The 21,712-nt window shown below is 40.6% G+C and overlaps 2 protein-coding genes across 12 annotated transcripts in view; one reads left to right on the top strand and one right to left on the bottom strand.

Annotated features, from left to right (window-relative positions):
- The window catches only part of TMEM123 (transmembrane protein 123), a 19,120-nt gene extending 13,982 nt beyond the window's left edge, over window positions 1-5,138 (top strand). The window contains exon 6 of the mRNA XM_082337736.1: window positions 2,152-5,138. Within this exon, the coding sequence (XP_082193862.1) occupies window positions 2,152-2,176 (25 nt within the window). The 3' untranslated portion in view covers window positions 2,177-5,138. The remainder of the gene's footprint in view (window positions 1-2,151) is intronic.
- On the bottom strand, window positions 1,404-21,712 carry BIRC2 (baculoviral IAP repeat containing 2). Of its 11 annotated transcripts, none has more exons than XR_014230834.1 (12): window positions 21,544-21,711; window positions 17,852-19,934; window positions 17,633-17,732; window positions 16,421-16,499; window positions 15,785-15,833; window positions 14,510-14,752; window positions 13,034-13,288; window positions 12,832-12,873; window positions 11,930-11,977; window positions 7,150-7,325; window positions 4,484-6,643; window positions 1,404-3,859 (listed from the first exon to the last, which is right to left on the bottom strand). XR_014230834.1 is itself a non-coding variant. In XM_082337735.1 (9 exons), exons 2-9 carry the CDS (start codon window positions 18,717-18,719, stop codon window positions 11,784-11,786), a joined length of 1,830 nt encoding a protein of 609 aa, XP_082193861.1. In that variant the 5' UTR covers window positions 18,720-19,934; window positions 21,544-21,712; the 3' UTR covers window positions 11,178-11,783. The 11 variants fall into 11 exon arrangements, 1 of the variants encoding a protein (XP_082193861.1); XR_014230835.1 differs by having other exon boundaries at window positions 1,404-5,096; window positions 5,193-6,643; XR_014230833.1 differs by having other exon boundaries at window positions 1,404-6,643.

Here is a 21,712-nt window from a genome sequence, read left to right as displayed (position 1 = left end):
TGAGGGGAACAAGGACAAACAAAACAAGGAGAATGAACTCTTAATACATTTGTTTAATGTGCATTATATTAATATCATTAAGAGATTTAACTATGATATTTTGTCCTTCACCACTTCAGCTATTCCTCATTATTATTATTATGCCTCTCTTCTGAGTGGGTTTTTTCTCTGATCTATGATATAAAATAATTTTGTGTTTTTAAAGGATCCTTGTCCTTTAGCTATTCCATGAATAGCTAATGTTTCCTTGAAAACAGTTCCTTGAAATGTTTGTTGCAATTTGCAAGACTTCTCGTTCTTCCTGGTGCTTTCTCCTGGACTCTATTTGTCTATTCACTCTTTGGCGTTTTCCTCCCCCTTGCCATTACTTTTTTTGTAGTAGCTCTATTTTCTATTACCTATATGACATCTTGTAACTCTGCTACCATCTCTTTTGTATCACCTTTTATATACCTTCAAGTCTAGTTTGAGCGGCCAGTTTTGAAGCCAGACATCTAATATTCCACATTCTTAAGCCACTGCTGTTGAATTGATTCATTTATTTATTGCCACAGAAAACATTCAAAGGCAATATGGTCATTATTCACATTTTTAAAAGCACAGTATTTGATTGTTGTCAATATAAACTCAAACTTTTGCCCCACCTTGCAATATAGGCAGGCCAACTGGTTGATTTCTAATATTTAGTTTTCTGTGTTATCTCGTTCTCAACTCCAGAAACCTGTCCATAAAATTACATGCACTGAACCTGCTTTAAATACTTTTCACAAGTCCATGAAATGAGAAGTAGAATTCATTTAACCAAATAAAGGCATCTGCATCTGAACTAGTGATTTCATGTCATTCGTATTACCCTAAGGTAGGGTACATCTGTCAGATGAATCAGCCTATCCATGTGTGTTTGTATTCACTTACTGTGAGGGCAGCTAAGACTCTTAGATAAAGGAGTCTGTGCTGTGGCTGTTGAAAGGTGTAGGCTGGATCCCCCCTAAAGTCACTTGTTTACTCTGTGTACACCAGTGACTTTCAGCCTTCTTTGAGCTGCTGGCTGCTGCTATTTTCCCTGTGGAGCGTAAGTGCTGTACAGCAAACACAAGCCTATTGAGAGTAAGCTTGCTTTTCTTAGTTACCTTTTCAACAGCCTTTAGAAATTGTCTGTGGGCTTCAGACTGTCTGTAGACTACAAATTGAAAAAAAATGATTTAAACAGATTCTCTGCCACCAACTTCTTCCAGGCAACTGGTGTCTCTCCTTTATGATACGAGATTGGGGGACAGGAGCTAGTAGGTCCAGTCTTGTATTGGGTATGGTTCTTCTTTGTGGAGGTACTCTTTTCCTCTCCTTTGCAGCATTCATTTCCGAGATCACAGTACCAGTGACACATCTGTGATTTTGACTTCATCTTGTATCTCACCCCTTTTGTAGTGAATAGTTCATTCAAAATTGTACCATCTTATTTGCCATTTATACCCAGCTCTACTCAGTTTTCTTCCAGGCTTCCAGACTTGCCTCCTTGTCCCACATTTAGCGTAAGAACTGGGAATCCTTAAAACTAGGTTGCTTTTCTTTTCCCTATTCAGTATCATCCATCTCTGTTGAGCAGCTTAAGTGAGGTGATGTCATTAGACTTGTTGGGATGCTAATGTTTAGGCCTTGTGTTTTCTCTCCATCTTGACTCCTGCTTGTTGGTCATGGAATTGAACCAGTCCCTGCTGCACATGTTTACCCACAGTAGTGTTTGAATGAATATTGTGGGATTCAGACCAACAGTATCTCTAAAACAAAGGAAACCTGTCGCTGAGCTTGTAAACTGGCTTTGATGAGCTGTTGCTACTGGGTATAGGCAAGATAAATAGGATAAAAATGCCTGAGCAAGAGCTGATCTAAAGATATTTACTTGAATGAAATGTGAAAGCCAAAATGTTAATGAGGCTAGTGAAGCTAGAGGAGTGTTGACAAAATGAAATTGTTCTGTTAACTTCAGGCTTGGCTCAGAGAGGACTGTAACTCCCAGATCAATGTGCCCTTAGCCCTTCCCACCAAAACGGCCTCCGTTCACAAAATAACCTTCTCAGCAGCAGCTGGGCGGCTCTTTCTCATGTTGACTGTTGCTTGTACTGCAGAACATTAATTACTGTGTTTCTATTACAGTGATGAACATGATGCCATCATTTAAAGAGACTTCAGGGAAGACAGTGTTGGAAACCCATCCTATCACAGCTGCAGTAACTTCTGAAACAGTTTCTTTCATAAAGATGATCACAGTTTCTAAATCTGTCTTAGGTGTGATCCTGCCAAATGTTGAGAAGCTCTTTAAACATCCTGATTTTTTTGCATTGGCTTTCCTAAGGAGAGGAGGAACTCGGCACTTGTAGAGACAGTATTTTCTTTTTCCAGTATTTGTAACCGAATTTAAAGAAACACACATATTGAGTCATTTTAAGGTACACGCACAAGTCTGAAATAGCTAATTACTAGCACAGTGGATCACATCATTGCAATTCTAAGTAAGTTCAATTATTTCTGCGTAAATCCAGTGTGTTCCATAATGGATATAGTAGGTTAAATAGGATATCTTTGAGACCAAGCATAGGTTTTTGCAAGTAAAATGTGTTTTTTTTTCTTAATATTTTGTATTAAATTGTATTTATTTTGAAATTTGATGTGAACTTTAATTTAGAGATTTTGAACAATTGAGTTAGTTAGTTAATTTGTATTAGGCTATAAAGGGACATGGTTTGCTAACTGTATAGAGGGTGATAATGAGTACTTTAAACTTCAGTCATTAGCTCACCACTGACCTGCGGAGACTTTCCTTAACAGGCTATACAATGAGAGTAGCTGCGGGAAGCATGGACAGACTGGAGACACCCATCCACAACCCTTTTCTCTAAATGGGTCCTTATAAGAAAACAGACTATGCGATCCATAGCTTCTTTTTTCTAGCATGTCCTAATGAAGCATGTGCAATTGAAGATAAAATAAAAATGAAAAAAAGTAATTGCACCATCATAAATATAAAATATGAAAATTGCTTCTGAAAATTGGCTTTTAAGCTGAATGTAGCAATTGCTTCACTCTTGGTTTTTATTATTATGAAGCTGCATGCAATGTTTTAGCAGCATTGGAAGTTGCACAGAGAAGTGGAAAATCTGTAAGCATTTTAGAAGAATATAATCTTTATTTTTACAACTATTTTCAGAACTCGGTACTGCTGCACACATGTACAGAGGTCTGGTCAAAAGCCCACTGAAGGCAACAGGGCATCTCTCAGAAGGCCTTTAGATTAAGGCCCAAATGCACTGGGGGTCCCGTGCAAGATGGCTGATGCTGCTTCCGTATCACTTCTGCATTTACGCTGAGGTAAACCTGCTGGCTCCAGTAGACGGGCTCCTGATTTACACTGGTGTAAGGAAAACTAGAGCAGGGATTGAGAAACATGGGCCTGCGTCGCCTTATGTCACTGAATAATCGTTCAGTCCTGCTCGGGCTCTGCTTGTAGACCTCTCCCTGGTGAAGAGGGTTGGTGTGGTGGGACTTGACCACCCTGGTTACCGCTGGCACTGGTCCATCATGGAGGGCACAGACGGGAGGTGGGGACGGCTGAGGAAGGTCACAACGGGAACTGCAGGTAGGTCCGTCAGGGGGCTGGGGTACAACGCAGCGGGGAAGTCAGACTACAGCTCTGGCACAAGTTAACTTTCTGTTGAGCAATAGTTTCTGACGTGCAGTGTTAAAGCAGCCGTATGGATGGTTTTTTGCCTTTTTCACATGGAGTAGTAAAACTGTTGTGTCCAAGGCACAGCGGGCTCCCGCAAACCATGGCTAATGAGTAGTCTTACTAGCACCAGCCACGCACCTGAAACGGGGGTTGCAGGGCTGTTTTGTTTTTTACTGAGATTGAGGTACAGGGGGAAGAGTGATTTGAAGTAACTTTTTGTGATTTTTCTTAATTGCATTGTTTGGTGGAAAACTTCTGGTTTTGACTTGAAGAGTTTGGAAACAATTCTTCCATAGAACTGCAATTCCTTACTTTGTAGAAATTAAGACAATTAAGTGCAACTCAGTTACTGGGATTGTCTCACCTCTGTTGTACAGATGAATAAATAAAGTTAAATCTTTGGAGTTACTATATCAATTTCAGTTGGATTTTTCTTTTATTAGACGGTTTCATAATTCCCTCAACCTTTTCCTCAGGCATAACCATTGAATAAGAAGTGTTCACTGTATATACTTTTAAATGCTAGAATACCATTTTTGCCCAGCTCAAGCATTTGTAATCTATTTTGTAATCTATTTTGTAATCTCATTACTACAATAAAGGAAAATTATGTGCTTAAGATTTCAGAGGTGTCAGTGCAAATACAAAAACTGACCTCCTTTCAGGTGTTTGGATACTAGACAAAGTGAGGTGCAGTTGGTAAACCTTAACTTTACATTTGCTTTCCAACAGTAAGTGCAAACCCAGCTTTAAGTTACACACCTGTAAGGTGGGATGAACAGGACAGCTTTTCAGTGTATCATAGCACCATGAAGTACGTATTTAGGCCTCAGTCCTGGAGGTCGCTCTACAGCATTGGAACAAGCAGTGGACCTGAATTTTGCTACGCTCTACACAAGTAGAGGAGTTGACTGTATTAAATAACTGAAGTAGTAATTTAGCATTCAAAAGTCTTGATTATATTAACTAAAGATGAGCACTTCTGTCAGGAAAGAGTATTTGAAAGAGTTTGCCACAGGAGTCTGCCAAATATTAGACCAATATGAGGTATAGTGCTGAAGTAGGAGCAGAAGACAGAAAAAGGTCTTTTGTCTCACAGACTGAAGTCTAGCACTATCGCAGGCAACTGGGGAATAGAATATAGACTAGTTCAGTTGGGAGGGACTAGTCCAACTGCCTGACCACTTCAGGGCTGACCAAGTTAAAGCATGTTGTTGAGGGCATTGTCCAAATACAAAAGGCTTGGGGCATCAACCACCTCTCTAGGAAGCCTGTTCCGGTGTCTGGCCACCCTCTCGGCGAAGAAATGTTTCCTAAATGTAATCCCTTCCTTGTGGAAGTCTCTTCCCACTCACTCCTCCGGTGACGAGTCATTCTAAATTCAATCATAAGTTTACGATCTGTTTATATTCGTTTTATGCAACAAATTTTTAGCACAAATAGCTCCTTCCCCTTCTCTAGGTATACTTACGCTACAGTCAGTCTTTCAGCTGTTCCTTAACTGAGTTGTTTATTAATATTGTAAAGATGATTCAACTGTTTGTTTATAGTTCATCCTCGTAACAGGACTGCAGATCTGTTTTCTTGCTAGTACTGACGCTGAGCAACGCAGTTCGTAGTTCTGTCTTGATTAGGAACCCCTCTGGTGACACATGGCAGAACTGCATTTACAGTATTATATTTTAAGCCCATCACCAGCAGTCAATTGATTATTACAGCTCTTTTACGCAACCCCATACCCCTTTTTAATCCTTAAAATTCATGGGTTTGTGCTTCATATTAAAATTTATTTCCCTTACTTAATACTACAGGCTTGGGAAGTCATCCAGTGGCTACAGAACATAGCTACCTTAGGTCAGATACCATGAATGTTACTTTTGCTGTTCAAACACATCAAGATCGGTTGATGACCACATCTCAGGACTGCAGCATTTTGCCTTCCTCCCACAGGTCTTTCCTTTTTATGCAACTCTCCTTTAGCCTGTGTTCTAGTACCGAATCATAGCCCTTCCAGCTTAATTAATTGTTTTGATGGGGCCCTGCATCAAAGGCTTCAAAGCAGTCCAGAAATGCTGCAGTGCTATATTTGTTTTTTTATTAAAAAAAACTATTAAAGCAAGGTCATGTTACTGTGATAACGTTCAGGAACTTGAACATTGTCCCTTTGTAAATCTACTTTCATAGCTTTCCTTTTTGTTCAGAGACTGTTACATACTCATGCCACTCTATTTTTTGCCCTGAAGACATACATAGCATTCTTAACATGCTTTATTGAAAAAGATATAAGCAACAAAATGACAATATAGCCAAAAGCAAAGTGGAACAGCATCAGAGACTGAACACTGCTTAGGTAACTCAAGAGGTTAAAAATTCACCCGTGATATGGAAGCAGATAGAATGAGAATGGACCTGGGCAGAATGTAAACACGTTCTTTAGACAGCGCCGGGGGAGTCCTGATCGGTGTATGACTGAGATGATAGCAGTCTTAAAAACCAGGAAAGTTCAATGCATTTTGGAATCTGCATTTGACAGTTCTCACAAACAGCATAGACACAGGGATTGCCAGCTCCTGGTGTTGATCCTGCACTGTCTTAAGTTTTAGCTTGCATGAGAATTGAGTGTTTGCTTCGCTATAAAAACACTACTTTGAAGACTGGATCAATGATTAATTTTATCCTTCAGTGTCAGGTCATCCCTATACTTCAAAACATCCAATTCAGGAACTCGGAAAGTTGAAAGAATGAAAGGGACTCCCAAGTTCTGGAGGCTCCTTTTAGAATACCAAGAGGAAATGTATTCTCACTTTGATACCCAAAATTTTGAATTTGTCTGTTGTTTGTTCTGACCTTCTCCACATGAAGTTTAAACCAGTTTGGGAACCAAGGTGTTGCACCTGGCCAGCACTGAGTTCATGGGTGCTTCTAAAGTGTTAGAAGAAAAACTTGAATGTAACTCAGTTTCCTTGACAGGGTTCACAAAGAAAGAAAAGCAACGAGTGTCTGTACAAATGGGGTGCTTGCTTCTTTTGATTGTTGCATACGTGACTGACTTAATCTTTTCTAAAGACTTTATTCTTCCCTTAGAATTGAAGCTATCTATCTTCCATTGGGCAAATCACAACCCTAACTAATATCTCATCCTCCGTAACATTGAGTATTTCACTTCTCTGTCTGCCAAAAGAATAGACTATCAGTAAGGCAAGCTATGTGGATCCAAAAGAAAGAGATCTTTGTTCTGACCAAGTCTACACCCTCTAACACGTGAGCTTAGAAATCTTTGGCAAGTTCTCCAGCTTCTCCCTAAAAATATTTCACGAGGCCAAAACTCAATGTGAAGGCCCCTGCTAGGACGTTGCTTACTGTGCAAACAGTTTCCTGCTATGTTCCAGCATATTTTCATCTCTTCAAAGAGAAAAAAAATAACTCACCTGTTTGTTTGTTTTTTTAAAATAGCACAGCAGGATCTGCTGTTTGGAGTTCTGCTCTTCCTGGCGCAGGCTGTATGCAACACCCCAGACTCTTCGGCTCGAAGGGTCCCAGCCAGCAGCCATCAGTGAGGAAGCTGGGCTGGAGCATCAGGAACCCCTGCGATCACACGCTCAATCTAAAACAGAAACAAAGGCCTGGTGATTTATTATTGTCTCAGGAAGTTTACCCCTGCACTAGGAACCTCCGGAGCAAGAGTGACAACAATTGCACGTTAAATAGTTCAACAGAGCACAGAATACCTTTTCGTGTCCAGAATACATCTCCTGCCTGAATTCACACAGCTGAGGTGGATCACTTTAGGAATAACTAACAGCAAAAAAACCTGGATTTGCAAGTCCAGCCCATCTGCAACATTAAACATGATGCTGCGTACCTTGGCCTCACGACACTGCAATTGCCACAAGGCAGAATTAAAGGCAGATGAATACGCTGTTTACAATTTCATGTGCTTTTCTTCTTCTGAGGTCTTGTGAGGAATATATCAAAGAACCAAGTTCTGAGAGTGTGGCACTATGGAGTTACTAAAAAACCACTAACTCTCTCAGTCACAAAAAGCAGTAATATAAAGATTTTTCTTTTATATCATGCTAAGGGAGTTCCTAGATATTTCACATACGGCCATTCATTTCAGCATACAAGAGCAGTGCTCTGTTATAAGGACTGGTGGCAGTCTGATCACTCATGGGCGCTACGACTGCATGCTGTCTTCAGTTTCAAGAGCACTGGGCCTCCTGGTCAATGCTCAAAAGCAAACAGAAGAGAAAGATACGCATTCCGTTGAAACAAGAACACACACAAAAAAAGCAGGAAACCACTAAATAATTACAATAAAGCTTTGTGGTGCTTGCTTCACAAAACACACAGCTGCTGCTTCGGAAGCCACTCAATCTTGCAGTGTCTCAAACCACTACCAGAAACTGCAACTGCTCCAGGCTAGATCCTTTGCAGATATGATAAGCGTCGTTCAGAAAAAGCAATTGCCCATTTACAGAAGCTGGGAATATTGCCCTCTGTCTTCATCTTACAGCAGCTCTGACCCCTGAACTGCAATGATCCCAAAGTTCCCGCCCTCTGCCCCCCCCAAGCCACGCAAAGGCAGGCTGCCAGCTCAAGCCAAGCTCTGGATGGCCTTGAGAGACCCTGAGCTGCTTGATCAGCGTGGGAAGCTGGGGACGGGGGGCTGTTTATGGCTGTTCAACCCAGTCAGAGCTCTGGAAAATGCTTTCAAAGAAAGAAGTAGACACAGAACAAAGTGTGAATGTGGTCAGCTGGTTCAAAGTAACAGAAGTCACTCGATCCTCTCCAAACATCACACTATGCAGTCTTCTCCATGGTTTAACATTTTGCTAGGGTTCTGTTTGCACTGTGCTACAGACAACTAGTTTTATTATAGCTTTCTTGGAATAGTACTGAGGAGAGCGTAACTGCTCCCATGTACAGCATTACAGACCAGGGCAACCGCAGTCCTTATAGCGGGGAGCAGTGGAAAGCCATCACCTAGCGTAGCCTTCCTGCCAAAACTAGGTCAGAGAACTTCACCCCATAGTTTCTAGATCACGTTCTTCCACTTCTCGGAAAGCGGTTCAGGTGCCTAGGTGCAGGCAGCCAGTGCTGCGTGAAGTTACCCAGGACGTTGGAAACGCTCACCAGCCAGGGCTGAGGGGTATGTGGCAGGTCCCGAGATACGCTCAGGCATCACAAGTGACATTGAACACCTGAATCACCCAGTTTTTAAAGCCCTGTATATCCTGTCATCTGAGCTATATGTAGTAACTGCAGTGTTTGAAAAAACTCTAACCCCATATGGTTCTAAAGAAAAATGCATTGCTTAAAGAGTCTGCCTGCTACTATGTTTTTCCCCATCCTCTCCTCTGTTCAGAAATAGGGCTTACGTACTAACAATTCCACACTCTTCAGGGGAGCCTGACCCCTCCAGCTCCCCCTGGAGACTCACCTTAATCTGCAGAAAGCATACTTGGTTCTAATATTACCAATTCCTGGGTCTGAACATCAAAGTTGAAGTCATAATCTTTGACAACTTTTTAAGTTGCTACAGAAGTCAAAAGAGCCTTTAGAAACATTTCAAAACCAGAAAAGCAGAAGTATGTTAATCAAAGCTCTTTAAAACTACATGCTAGGTTTGAAACATTTACGTTTTTGACATCAAAATTAAAGGGAGGATACGTACACATAATGGCGTTGGACAAAAGCCTACATTTAAAAGAACTACAGCAAGCCAATCTACAGTTACAGTAAAGAATCCTATGTACTGCAAGAAATGTATGCCAAAGCCTTAAAATAATTAGGGTGCCAGCTAAGGCACAGCAGTAAACAGTGCTGCAGAAATTACAGAAGAATGGATGAAACCAACCATCAGTGTTGCTGAATTCACACTAAAAATGTTTAAAGACAGATCAGGCCAGGTTCTTATACCTCTCCCCTAACCCCCCAGACAGCAAAGCAAGACTTCTTCAAAAGGAGTATTTGCAGTATTATTCCGAAAGGGACTCCAGCTCAGGAGGTACAGCTTGCAGATACAGGGCAAAGACAAACAAACTAGGATGTATTTGTATCTTCCTTTGCACAATTGTCCTCACTAAATTTAGTGATCAGTACTGCTGATAGAAACATCCTGAATCTGCTACTGAATCAGCCTCAATCACATAATTAACAAATAAAAGTACGTTTGGGGCATTTTTAGCTAGCCAAAACTGTGATTCAATGCTGTGCTAGAAATATAACACACTGTTAACTCCACACATAGCCTAAATTCCAAACTCGGTGGACAGCTCTCCCAAGATGGGAGGTGACTATAGCAGGAGACCCAGAGGTTTCTTTCACAGACTTAAGAAGGGGACTTTTATTAAATTACAACTCAGATGCACAACAGGAAAGATGTATACAAATGCCAAACATACAGCATCTATAAGTATGAATGGAAATTTATTTGCTAGTGGCAAACATTTCCCCCACTTAATACAAGCCTTGCTCTGAACACTAGGCAACCGTTACACGGGGTAAGTCACTATGAGTCACATTACACAGCCCACACAAGTTTAACGTATACGCTTTGCTAGTTTCATACATATGGGGTGCTCTTTCTTTAGAGGACACAACACATGTATAGCTAAGAGCCATATATGAAGTGGTGAAAGGCAGTTACATGCCTACAACTTGCAAACACTGGCATACTGAAACTTTAAGAAATAGCATTTTCACCTCACACTAGAGCATAGGGCGGCAAAATACTGTGAAAAACATCTTATCACTGGCAGGCCTGAAGATTGAGAGGTCCACACTTGGGCATCAAGATATGACTGAAGACAACTGACTTCACAATGAGAACCAAAGTGACACCACCACTGCAGGAATCTGATGCCTTTACCCTGGCAGTATTCTTCCACTATTTGACCTAGAAACACTTTCCCTCTGTAGGTATCTACTATGCAAGTCTAGGGATACAAAGCCAAAAAGGGTAAAGTAAGAGTCAACCAGTAAGGAAATAGGAGTCCCTGGACTACCAGCTTACAAAACAAGACCCAAGACTTCAGAGTGGGCTGGAAGATCCTGCTATTTAAGTTCCAAACACAAAAAAAGTAGCTTTTCCATTTTTCATCCCTAGCATAAAGGCTATACTGCCGTATAGCTACCCTCTGCCTCATCTCCAAGGTCATGAGGACCATTCCCAGCCAGGATTTCTATTCTTTGAAAAAGCAAGACAGAAGGAAGTACCAGATGCTGTTAGGGTTTTGTTTGCGTGTTTCTTTTTAAACAAGGATAAAAATCTGAATCCCCTACTTCACCAGACAGAATCAGCAAGCAGTACAGAAGCTCACTTCCCTGTTCAAAAATGAATGAAAGACACACAGAATTAAGTTTTATTGTTTTCCTGCAAAAGTACAACCAACCCCAAACTTTTGTCAGGAAAAGCCACCATTCTAGTCACTGCAGCCCACAGAGAAAAGCCAACAATAGGAACAGAGTAAAGAAACACTCATTTGAGAAGCAGAAATATTTTAATTCAGTCTTCATAGAAACTATTTTTAATACACATTACACACGCATCTAGACATGAACAAAACTTACAAAAAGTCCTGCTGTTCCTGCAACAGTTAGCCTCTGTTCTCAAGTCCACAAGAATGCCAAAACAGAACCAAAACAGTAGCTGAAGTTTAATATTATTAATAAACAGCAATCAATATATTTCCTCATATCCACATGGAAGAAACTCATGAGAAGAGTTATGGCAAGCTCCATTTTAGGAACTCAACCAGAACTTCTTTTTATTCAAACTGACACAAGGGCATATTAGTGAAACTGCTTTCCTTACTCAAGAAAGGAAAACTACAAAAACTTCATCCTAGTATCAAGTTGGTTTTACGAACAGAAATAGTCCTTGGCAAGGAAGACCTAGTATATTCATGATGATGTTACAGTTTACTATTACACAACAGTGTTAGGTAGTTGATTAATCATCTTCTGCACTGCAATTTTCCATTCTCAAGACACTGCTGCCTTAAGCTTCAGCAGTTGGAGGATGACAGGAACAAAGACATTGTGCAAGTTTCCCTCCTTACGAAAGAAATGTACGAACTGTGCCCTTTATTGTCCCCCTGCAAATAGGGCATTTTCTAAGGGATGGGGCACATTCTTTGCATACCACTAAGTGACCACACGGAATAAAAACAATAGAAACTTCTTTGTCCATGCAAACTTTACATGTTCTTTCCTCTTGCAATCTTCTTAATTGTTCTTCCATCGGTAAACCTGGAAAAAATTATTTAACTTTAAGACGACTGAATACATGTGCATTCTAATTAGAATACAGCCATGTTCCATTTCACCTTTTATTTCCCTATCATGATTGCATCTTATTCACTAAATATAGAGGGCAGTGAGAAAATAATTACTTTTTCCAGAGCTCAGAGCAAGCAATGCAAGGAACTATGTACTTTCCCCTTTTGTCAGACAACAAACAACTCTGAGATTGGACGCCAACGGTAGTTCTTGAGACCAACCAATGTTTACATTTTATCAAATGCTGTACTTTTCTTGCTTGGTTATTAGAAGCACAGAGCACAGCCTGACTGGTGGAAGTGAGCTGACTTCAGGCTTGTATACTTTTCTGCAGTCTATTAACATATTAGACTACAGGACTAAGAACCAGAGCAAACTCAATCCCATGTCTGACAAGTTTTTATCTACCCAGCTGCTGGTCAAGGTAGATAACATCTATAATCCACTTTGGAAATGTAGAGATAACAATATCTGCTGAGAAATGCTAACCTACTGTTCACTGTCAAGTCTTTGCCAAATGCCTGAACGAGAGCCTGTACCAGGCCCAAGTCCAGCATGTGCTTGAACTGTCAAGCTCCAGAAAGCTCCACCTCCTTAGGTGCAAAAGCACGTGTAAAGCACAGGACACAGCTTATAGCAGATGGATTTGCTTGCAAGTCTGCACGTGCACTTAACTTTTTCAGGTAAGTCCATCTTACCAAAGCAAAATTAAGGAGAGATTAAAGCATAAAACCTATTTCTTAACCAAAGTAATTTTCTTTGTTATGGTGTTAGCTATTTGCCCCACAATACCCTTTAAAGTAATGAGGCAGCGTTTGAGATACCTGAAATATCTTCTGTGGGAACGTACTTCATGTTCTTCTCCACTAAAGTAAGAGAAAAAAAAAAAAAACAAACAATACTAGTCAGTTGACTAATCTATATTCAAACAGCATCTGATTTTTTTTTTTTTATCTTTAGGTTGCTATGACAGCACTGGTTAGACTTCTATAACCTTACATCCTTTTAAAAAAAAAAAAAACATACCAAATAAATCTTTGTACAGCACAGGGTCACAATCTCGTAGACAGTTTCTGAATATGCTCGCTGCTTCATTTCCTTTCACTAAAACTGTATCTATCAGTTCCCTCGCTTGCAATGGTGTCTGAGTCTTTTGCTTAATAACATCATGCTCAAGTTCTGTTATCACTTTAGCTGACAGTAAACTCCCAAGGATTGGAAGTACACATGTCAAACGTTGGAATAAAGCCATTCGATTCTTCCGGATTAAGAACAAATCATCTGGAATGCAAAGGAGATTACATGTTCGTTAGGAATACACTACTCCAAATTGCATTTCTGCTTAACAATAATTGATAGATTCTTTAAGCTCTACTTGAAATGTTCCCTTACTACACATCATTAATAAAGATCTCAGTAAGTTTTAGTGTATGTATTCACATAAGAACAGACTTAAAACCACATACAAGCAGCTTCTGAGCTGAAGCCTTTTCACCAATGAAGCCTCCTGCTCCCATCTCCAAGTTCAGTTATCTGAGGGGATCTTGTCTAACTTCACACAAGCAAGACTTACATTCTCCACAGAATTGCAAAGAAAAAAAAACACCTCTGCATAACACCAATGCTAACTCACTGACAACCAACAGGTTAGCTTTAGTCAGTGGCAGTCAAAACCATGCCCGAGATGTAGATAGAATCAAGCTTTTCTAAGAGGTGTCCGAAAGAATTGTGTGCAAGAAAACCATAAGGAGAGCACAACCAGACTCGAAAGATTTTTTTTTTTAATAGCCTATCACAAACAATAACAAAAAAATAGTTTCCATTAAGATTTAATGGCTGAACCCATCTATGTTTTTTGATAGAATATGCAAGTAGGAAAGAAGCAGTTCTAATTCCATTTATAATTGAGAAGTTTTACTGCTTCACAGACTCAAGAACAGTAGGATTTTTAGGCTTCAAAACTTGCATTGTATTAAAACAACAGGAAATGTTAAAGACACATCAAATAAACACTGTTAAATAGCTGACCTACATGGTTAAGTCAGACACAGAAAAGCAGATCTTTGGCCATCTTACAGAATTTAAATTTGTAAAAGTTTATGGCCTCTGTGGATGGTGGCTCACCAATTCAAGTAGCTTAAAGAGCAGGCAAATTTGGAGAAGAAAAAAAAAAAAATCAGTAGAGTGTGCCAAGTAGAGTATTTTGGTTCCATTTATTTTATTAACACCAATATAAAGGCACACAAATTAAAAGAAAATGTCTTTGTTCCTGTGGAGAGAATCAGGTGATTCTGAAACCTTGGCACCTCTGTGAACCATCCTCCTGAAAGGGAATAACAATTCCCAGACTGCTAGTTCCATACAGATACCCTGACAATGCTTTTACAGAAGCTGATCCTAACAGCAATTAAACTAAATCACTTAATGAACAAAAACAATTCTAAAAACTATACATAATACAAACCACTTCTGCTTTCACTTTTATTCATGCCTGATGCGTACCTGATGCCACTTCTTCAAATTGTCTCTCTTTCTCTTCTTCCCTCTTCTCATCTTCAGCAATGAGCAGATCAGACACAAGATCATTAACAGTCTTGTAGTTTTCTCCAGTGGCCAAGATTTTACTTTGCACTGTTTGCTTTATTAGCCTTCTACTGAATCCCATCTCCAAGGCAGCTTTAACCACAGGCGTGTTCATCATGACTGCATCTTCTGAATGACTCTCTCCAGCTTCAAAATGAATAACTAGAAGAGGAAAATCACTGTGTATAATATAAAGAATAAAATACCTATACAACCCAGAAGTTGGACACATTGACATTACCTACACGTATGCATATATATGTGAATACCTAGCATTAAAAAGCTTCAATGGTTAAATAGACTTTTTTAAGTAGTTAGCTTTAAAAATGGAAGTCAGTTACTTAGATTCAATTGGACTGAATCCATGATAAACTTCAATCCATGTCAGGCCTTCACTAAAATCTAGGATAATCCAGAGAAACCACAGAGAATTCCATTGTGTCTTAGCAGCTTTTTTTTTTATACTGAGTCATTTCTAACTTCAGCCTTGAAAAATGTCAGGGGGGGATATAAAAATTCAGAGTTTATAATACAAACAATTGCTCTACTCCAGCTCTTGATCAGTATTTTCCATTCAACTTACTAAGCACCAGACACGTGGGATTCTGACTCATTGTCCTCAACCAGCAGGGACTATGACAGCCTAAACACACTCATCCTCTGGGAAGAGTTTGTTTCCACCATAACTAGAGTCCAACTCAGAAAGACTTCACTTTATCAGCTTATCTTACCCTCTCCTTGACCAATGCTGCTCAACTCAAAGCATTTACCTGGCTATGTGCCTAAAAATGGAGTTGCATAACTGCATAGTCATGACACCCTTGAGCAACTATTCCACCAAGTCCAATACCATAGGTCAATTTAACAAATGCCAAATTGACTTTTGTTTAATGCAACCATGAAACTAAAAGCCACAAATACAGCAGATGCCAAGCATTCAAAACCAAAAATCTTAATACGAGCTGCTAGTATGAAAATACGGAAAATGAAAGACAAGATCTCTTAAAGGTGCTTCCTTGAAGTTTGTTCATATAACATCAAAGCTACCCAGCTTCTATCATTAGTTAGAAAATTCTTATAATATTGTTGTTTCCAAGAAAAATCTAAGGATTGTAAGCAAGTTAGCTTTGGACAGGCAATCATTATGTTTGCAAAATGCTGAGGAAGTGTAAAAACATGCTTTAATATACATACTTGGGGGATCAATGTTTTCATCTACAGGCGTATCAGAGGTTGACAAGAGCTGTGGAACACAACAGAACTACATTAATATCAAAGTACTGCTTTTCCCCCTCCATACCTTTCTAACACATTCTTCCCTCATCAACCATGTTAAGCTTTTTATCTGAATGGTACTCATTAAGTATTTTACACGCGGTTACACAAGTCTGCAAATTTGTGCAACTCTGTTACTAATACAAAGTTAGTGCTGACCACTTCCATCAGGAGAAGTTTGGCTTACTCTTGACAGAAGAGTTATGGACAGAAATAATTCAGGCTGTCCATGACTGATTTCTAAAATAACAATTACTGATCTGCATTATTCACCGAAACTTACATAATCAGAATTTCCCTCTCCTGACACAAAGGAGCTCACTGCCTCATAACACTTTCCATAAGTAATCTGTACAGGTTAAACTCTACTAGTCCAAGTCCATTAGCCATGGTTCAGCACTGGTTTCAGCTTTGTGCTCATGAAGAGCATTTATCATGTTGGAAACCTAGTAGAAATATATGCAGAAATGAGGCAGAAAAATGGACTGAACTCCCAAAAAGAACACAGCGCTCTTCAACAAGGGAAAACCAAAGTTACAGAACAATAAAGTTTACCTGTTCAAGAAGATGGGGGAACCTGGCCTGAATTTGACTTACAAACTCTCCTCCTTTTACACGAAGCAGATACTCACACCTGAAACATTGAGAAAAGTGTACTAAATTATACTTTCCACTTGCCAAAGGAAAAAAATACAGATGATTAAAACAGTTTACAGTAACACAGCATAACTTAAATATATGTTTCTCTTCCTTCAGCAGGGAGAGAGTCCTCTTAATTGAAAGGTTGATATAGCCTAGTGTCTGGTGACACTTTGATAAAGCTTTTCCATGATGTTCAGCAGTCAGCAGGCGTAGGTATATAAATGCAGCAGCTTTACCTTCTGCTACCACTTCTAATCAAAATGGCATGTCATGAGAAATGATACCGTGTCAGCATCACTACAAAGTGCAGTGACAAACTGTTTCTATCTCACATCTCACCATTCTTATCTCCTACTCAAATGATTCAAAAGAAGTTAACAAAATTTAACACCACTATCAAAGCCAGATCTGCTTCACTAATGCAGTTATATCTTGTAAGTACATCTACTGACAGGCATAACACAGAAGGAAACAAAGGTGTCATTTAACTCTACATACACCGTGTAGTCCAACACTAGCTGGTAAACTGCTCATCAAAGACTAGTTGGAGATCTGCAATGTGAAGAACTATTACTAGCTTTCCTGAAATCAAGTGCAGTTATTTCTGTCATTAATGCAGCTGCAGATTTCCACAGGCACAGATAGCAATTAGGTATGCAATTGCCATTTAATTATGGGGGACATTTTTAAAAGTTATTTCTGTCATTTTTCCAATAGAGACCTGTCAAACAACTGCTGAAGCCTTCTTCACAAGCCTTTCCACACCTAAGAAACTAAACTGCACCTGCTGAAAAACTGGTTCAAGAACATTCAGCATGGGCACAGAACTACACCAAAGGAGTTCGATGTTCCCTTGTACTTCATTTCTCAGCAGTTTTTGCTCTCCTCTGTCTGCTTTCTGACTGTTTCTCTTAGATAAGTATGCTCGTTAACAATGCAGCCTCAGCTGCTAACAGCGATTTGGGGATGCATGCAGCTTTTAATTATGAAATGGAAAGCATTAAATACCATGCTTAATGAAGAAATGTTTTAATTAACAGTTAAGTGCAGTACATATCTACCAAAATTAAAAGTATTTAAGCAGTAAGGATGTGAACAAACTATGATAAAGATTGTGCAAGTTACCTTGGAAACCACTTTGCATGCTCAATCCATGGATCATCTCCTGATTCCCAGCACCTTAACCCACCATCACAGCAAAAACACTTGACATCATCATTGCGGCCTTTAAAAAAAAAAAAACAAACAAACTGCAAAATACCTAGCAAATATTCACACAATTTACTTTACAGTAAATGCTGACATAGCAATATGAATAAAACTGGAGACATCCGTTTTTCTTACCTACATAGTAAAAGCCAGCATCCGCGAGCTGTTCAGGCTGAACTGGAATTCTAATTGGCCAATTTATGAATGTTTTAACACGTGCTTCATGGGTCTGCATGCTCACATTTGAAACGTTGAAACTTGACTGGTCTCGGGTAAGGTTTTCCACAAAAGCGCAGTTAGGAAAGTGTCTCCGATGCTCCGACATAGCATTATCTTTTGGTTCCCAGTTACTCAGCTGACCACCACAGGTGAAACAAGCCACTTTGTCTGCTGTCCCTAAGTAATAAAGTCCAGCCTTTGCCAGATCAGTGGGTGAGAGAAACGTCAGCGGCCATGACTGAAAAGTGCGTAGTCTAGCATCTTCTGTACTCATAGAAGGATTGTGAAGTTTAGGTCTCAAGAATGAAAGGTCTTCAGCTGCCCTAGTAGTTACTGGGTCTTGAGGAAAACTGGAAAAAGATCCACTGAAATATCCAACTTGTTCTAAACTCTGAGAAAGTGTTATGGAATGTAGAGATGGCGAGAGACTGTTTGCGACCCGAGGCGAAAAGGCGGAACGAGAGGACAGTCCGAGGTTGTTAACTAAAAGCATGTTTTGAACAAAACTGCAGCTAGGATACAGCTGTTTATGTTTTGCCATAGCATTATCTCCTGGTTGCCAGTTGTCCAATGTTAAGCCACAACTGAAGCACTTAACTTTATCTTGCACACCAGTGTAATAAAACCCAGCCCGGGCAAGACTGCGTTCTGACACCGGCACGTTAACAGGGAAAGCAGAAAACGTTGACATTCTGTAGAGTTCACAGGATAAGTCATACTTCAGTTCACCACACAAAGCACTCTGCTTCCTGAAGGCAGAAGGGCTATTTTCCATTATGTTCATAATGGACTATTTTTGGAAGAATGGGACAAGTCTTCCTCTGGGAGGTAGTTGTGTGCATTAAAGGCAATTCAGAATAACCCCTGCCTGTACAAAAGAGAGAACCTGAAAATGAAATACTTTAACATGCAACTTTCAATGCGTCAGTGACTAGAAATAGTCTCATGATTAACAGCCTTTAAACATTTGGGAAGTTCTTGTACTTTACACAGCTGCTTTCAGTGCAAAAGCTGCCCCATCCCATTTTGACAACTGAAGAAAGCATGTCAAAAAGGACTTTCCCTTGAATTATATAGGCATCGCATGCTTTCCTCGTACTGTATATCTGGGAGAGCAGTATCAATTTGTCAGGCTAGTGGAGGTGGGATCCAGAGGGGAAAAACCTCAAATGGGTTTATCAAAATCCTTTGTCAATAAAGAAACTAAAATGGTGGGCAACTAAAACGACATAATTTTTAACCAGAACATATGTTAAATGGTTTAAGAACTACTTCACCCGAGACAGCTGATAAATATGCAGCTTAGACACATGTAAAGATTTCTGTTTGTAAACCTCATCAGGAGGCTGAAAATAATGGTTTATCAAGCTCAAAAGGCATATGAAAAAAAGAGCCCCTGAACTGACATTACTGAACTGAGCTGGTATATTTGCTACTACTAGACTTGCAAAAAAACTCTCAACTTCTGCATATTGCTGTAATATTTTTTAAGAATAAAGAAGTTAGTTTATACTCAACTTCACACATATCAAATATTCAGCTACGAGAAACAAATCCTATATGCTGTCTCTGACAAGGATGAACTGTCTTAATTAACAAGCCTGGAATAACCCCAGGCTTTTCTGGCTATCACACTGTCAGTGCAGGCAGAACACAGCATTTCACTTTTAACCTGGTGCCTTAGCTACAAGTATAGAGTTATCAAATTTAACATAAATGAATTGCCTTGTGTCGGGACATTTGAACGCTTTATCCTGTTGAATTAAGTTTTTTCTGTATGCCATGTTTATGGCATACAAAAGCAAACAGAATCCTCAGATTAAAAAAAAAAAAAATTGAAGACTTAGTTTCTTTATTTGTGCACAGAACTACCTCCCAGAGTTCAGACTGAAGTCCCTTCTAAGGTGCCTACGCCTCCATGTTGATACTGACTGTTCACAAGAAGAAATTGTAAGTATCTACAGTTTCAATCATTTAATTCTTTCGGGTGGAACAAAACCTGCAAGGAAGAAAGAGAGGAGCATTTCAAAATACACAGAATGAGGTGCATGTAATGTCTATGCAAACAGAAACTACACAAAATGAAACACTAAAATCCCAATGTAAGCTTTTTTGTAATGTTAGCTACAAAATTTCAGCGAGTCAGCTTTACACACTGTCACATGGAGTGGATTTCACACAGTTAATTTCCCTGTTACCAACACATATGCAAAACTGTTTAATCCATAAGCAGAACTTCCTTGGCAGATGGATGAATCAGGCTGCTTGATCACAAGCTGTATAACTAAAGATAGGATCTTGTTCTAAAGAAATTGCATCCATTTAAATTGGTTTAAGCCTGCAGATTCTCAAACAAAGATGTAGTTTTATTACACTGACTTCAATTAAGAGTCCTGGAATTTCTTATTTAGGTAATTCCGGAGATACTTGAAGTTTAGGACATCAGCGAAACTGAACTTCATCAAAAATTTCAGGTAAGAGCAAAGACAAAATTCAAGAATTTTTAAATATATAATTTTATATTTATTCGTATATACTTATATAGCAGTCTGTTCTACAGTATCACTTCCTAAAAAGTTCTTCCAAGAAAGACTCAGAACAGTTACACTTGTCATGATGACGCAGCTCTAGAAAAAAATCACCTACTGGAAAACAGCAGGCCACTTCCACTCATCTCAGTAGCTCTTAGTAGATTTGTTCTTAATATGGTCACACTAATACTACTACTAGCTTCTTAATCACTAAGGACATGAGTTACAAACGCCTTACACCAATCCGCTCCTTTGACACAGATGGTGGGACTAAGCTGCCAACATACATGAACAACGCTAGTCCAAGAAGTTAAGCAAGTTTCTGTATTGAAGTCAGATACCTCAGAGTAAATGCTAGAAATATCAGAGCAAACTGAGATCCTAATAATCCTAAAACATTCAGGATCACTTAAACCTGAGATCCTGCAGTCATTTTCTGCCAAACACTCTTCTTCTAACATTGTCCTCCGATATAGCCCCGAATTCCCCTGATTTCCAGGGCCACCCAACTGCTCTGAATCTCATGGGTTTTTTCTTCCATTATCCTGCAGCGACACTAAGAAGTTACTGAAGCCCAGAGCAGTGATATTTAAAGTATAGCAACCTCAAAACTCAATTTAATATTCTTCTGCACTTGCGTTATAAGCCAGGCAAAGCAAGTTTACCTTCTAAGCACCCCTCGCTAAGTTTTCAGACCTCAAGCACCGAAATCCCCCCGGCGCGGCTCGGGCGCGGCCGCGCACCCCCAGCGGCAGCCCCAGGCCCCCGCTCCCTCCCCGGCGCGGCAGGGCCTCGCTCGCCGCTCCCCCACCCTCACCCTACCGCGGGCCGCTGGCAGCCGTCCCGGGCCTCCCGCAGGGCCCCGGCCCCGCTCCCGCAGCGGCCACCGGCCGGCGCCGCGGGGCCAGTGACGGGCGCAGCCGCCCCCTGACACACGACACGACACGACACGACACCCTCAGCCGGGCGCGGAGGCCCGGCATGGCCCAGGCAGCAGCGGCGCCCTCCCGGCAGGGCCTCACCGGGCCGCGGCCCGGCCCCCGCCCGCACCCCCTGCCCGCCCCCCCTGGTACTCACGGTCTCCCGCCGGGCCCCCCGCAGCGGGCGGGCCTGGTGCGCGCCCCGGCCTATATACGGTGCCTACCAAGGGGGCGGGGGGGGAGAGGTGCCCCCGCCCGGCACCGCCCCTGCCCGGGAGTGGGGCCGCGCCGGGAAACCGCCGGCCACCGCCGGGCGCATGCGCGGC

This window comes from Platalea leucorodia, assembly GCF_965183815.1.
Source record: "Platalea leucorodia genome assembly, chromosome: 2".
Taxonomy (NCBI): Eukaryota; Metazoa; Chordata; class Aves; order Pelecaniformes; family Threskiornithidae; genus Platalea; species Platalea leucorodia.
Note: the sequence above shows the minus strand (reverse complement) of the source record. Positions and strands in the feature narration are given on the sequence as shown.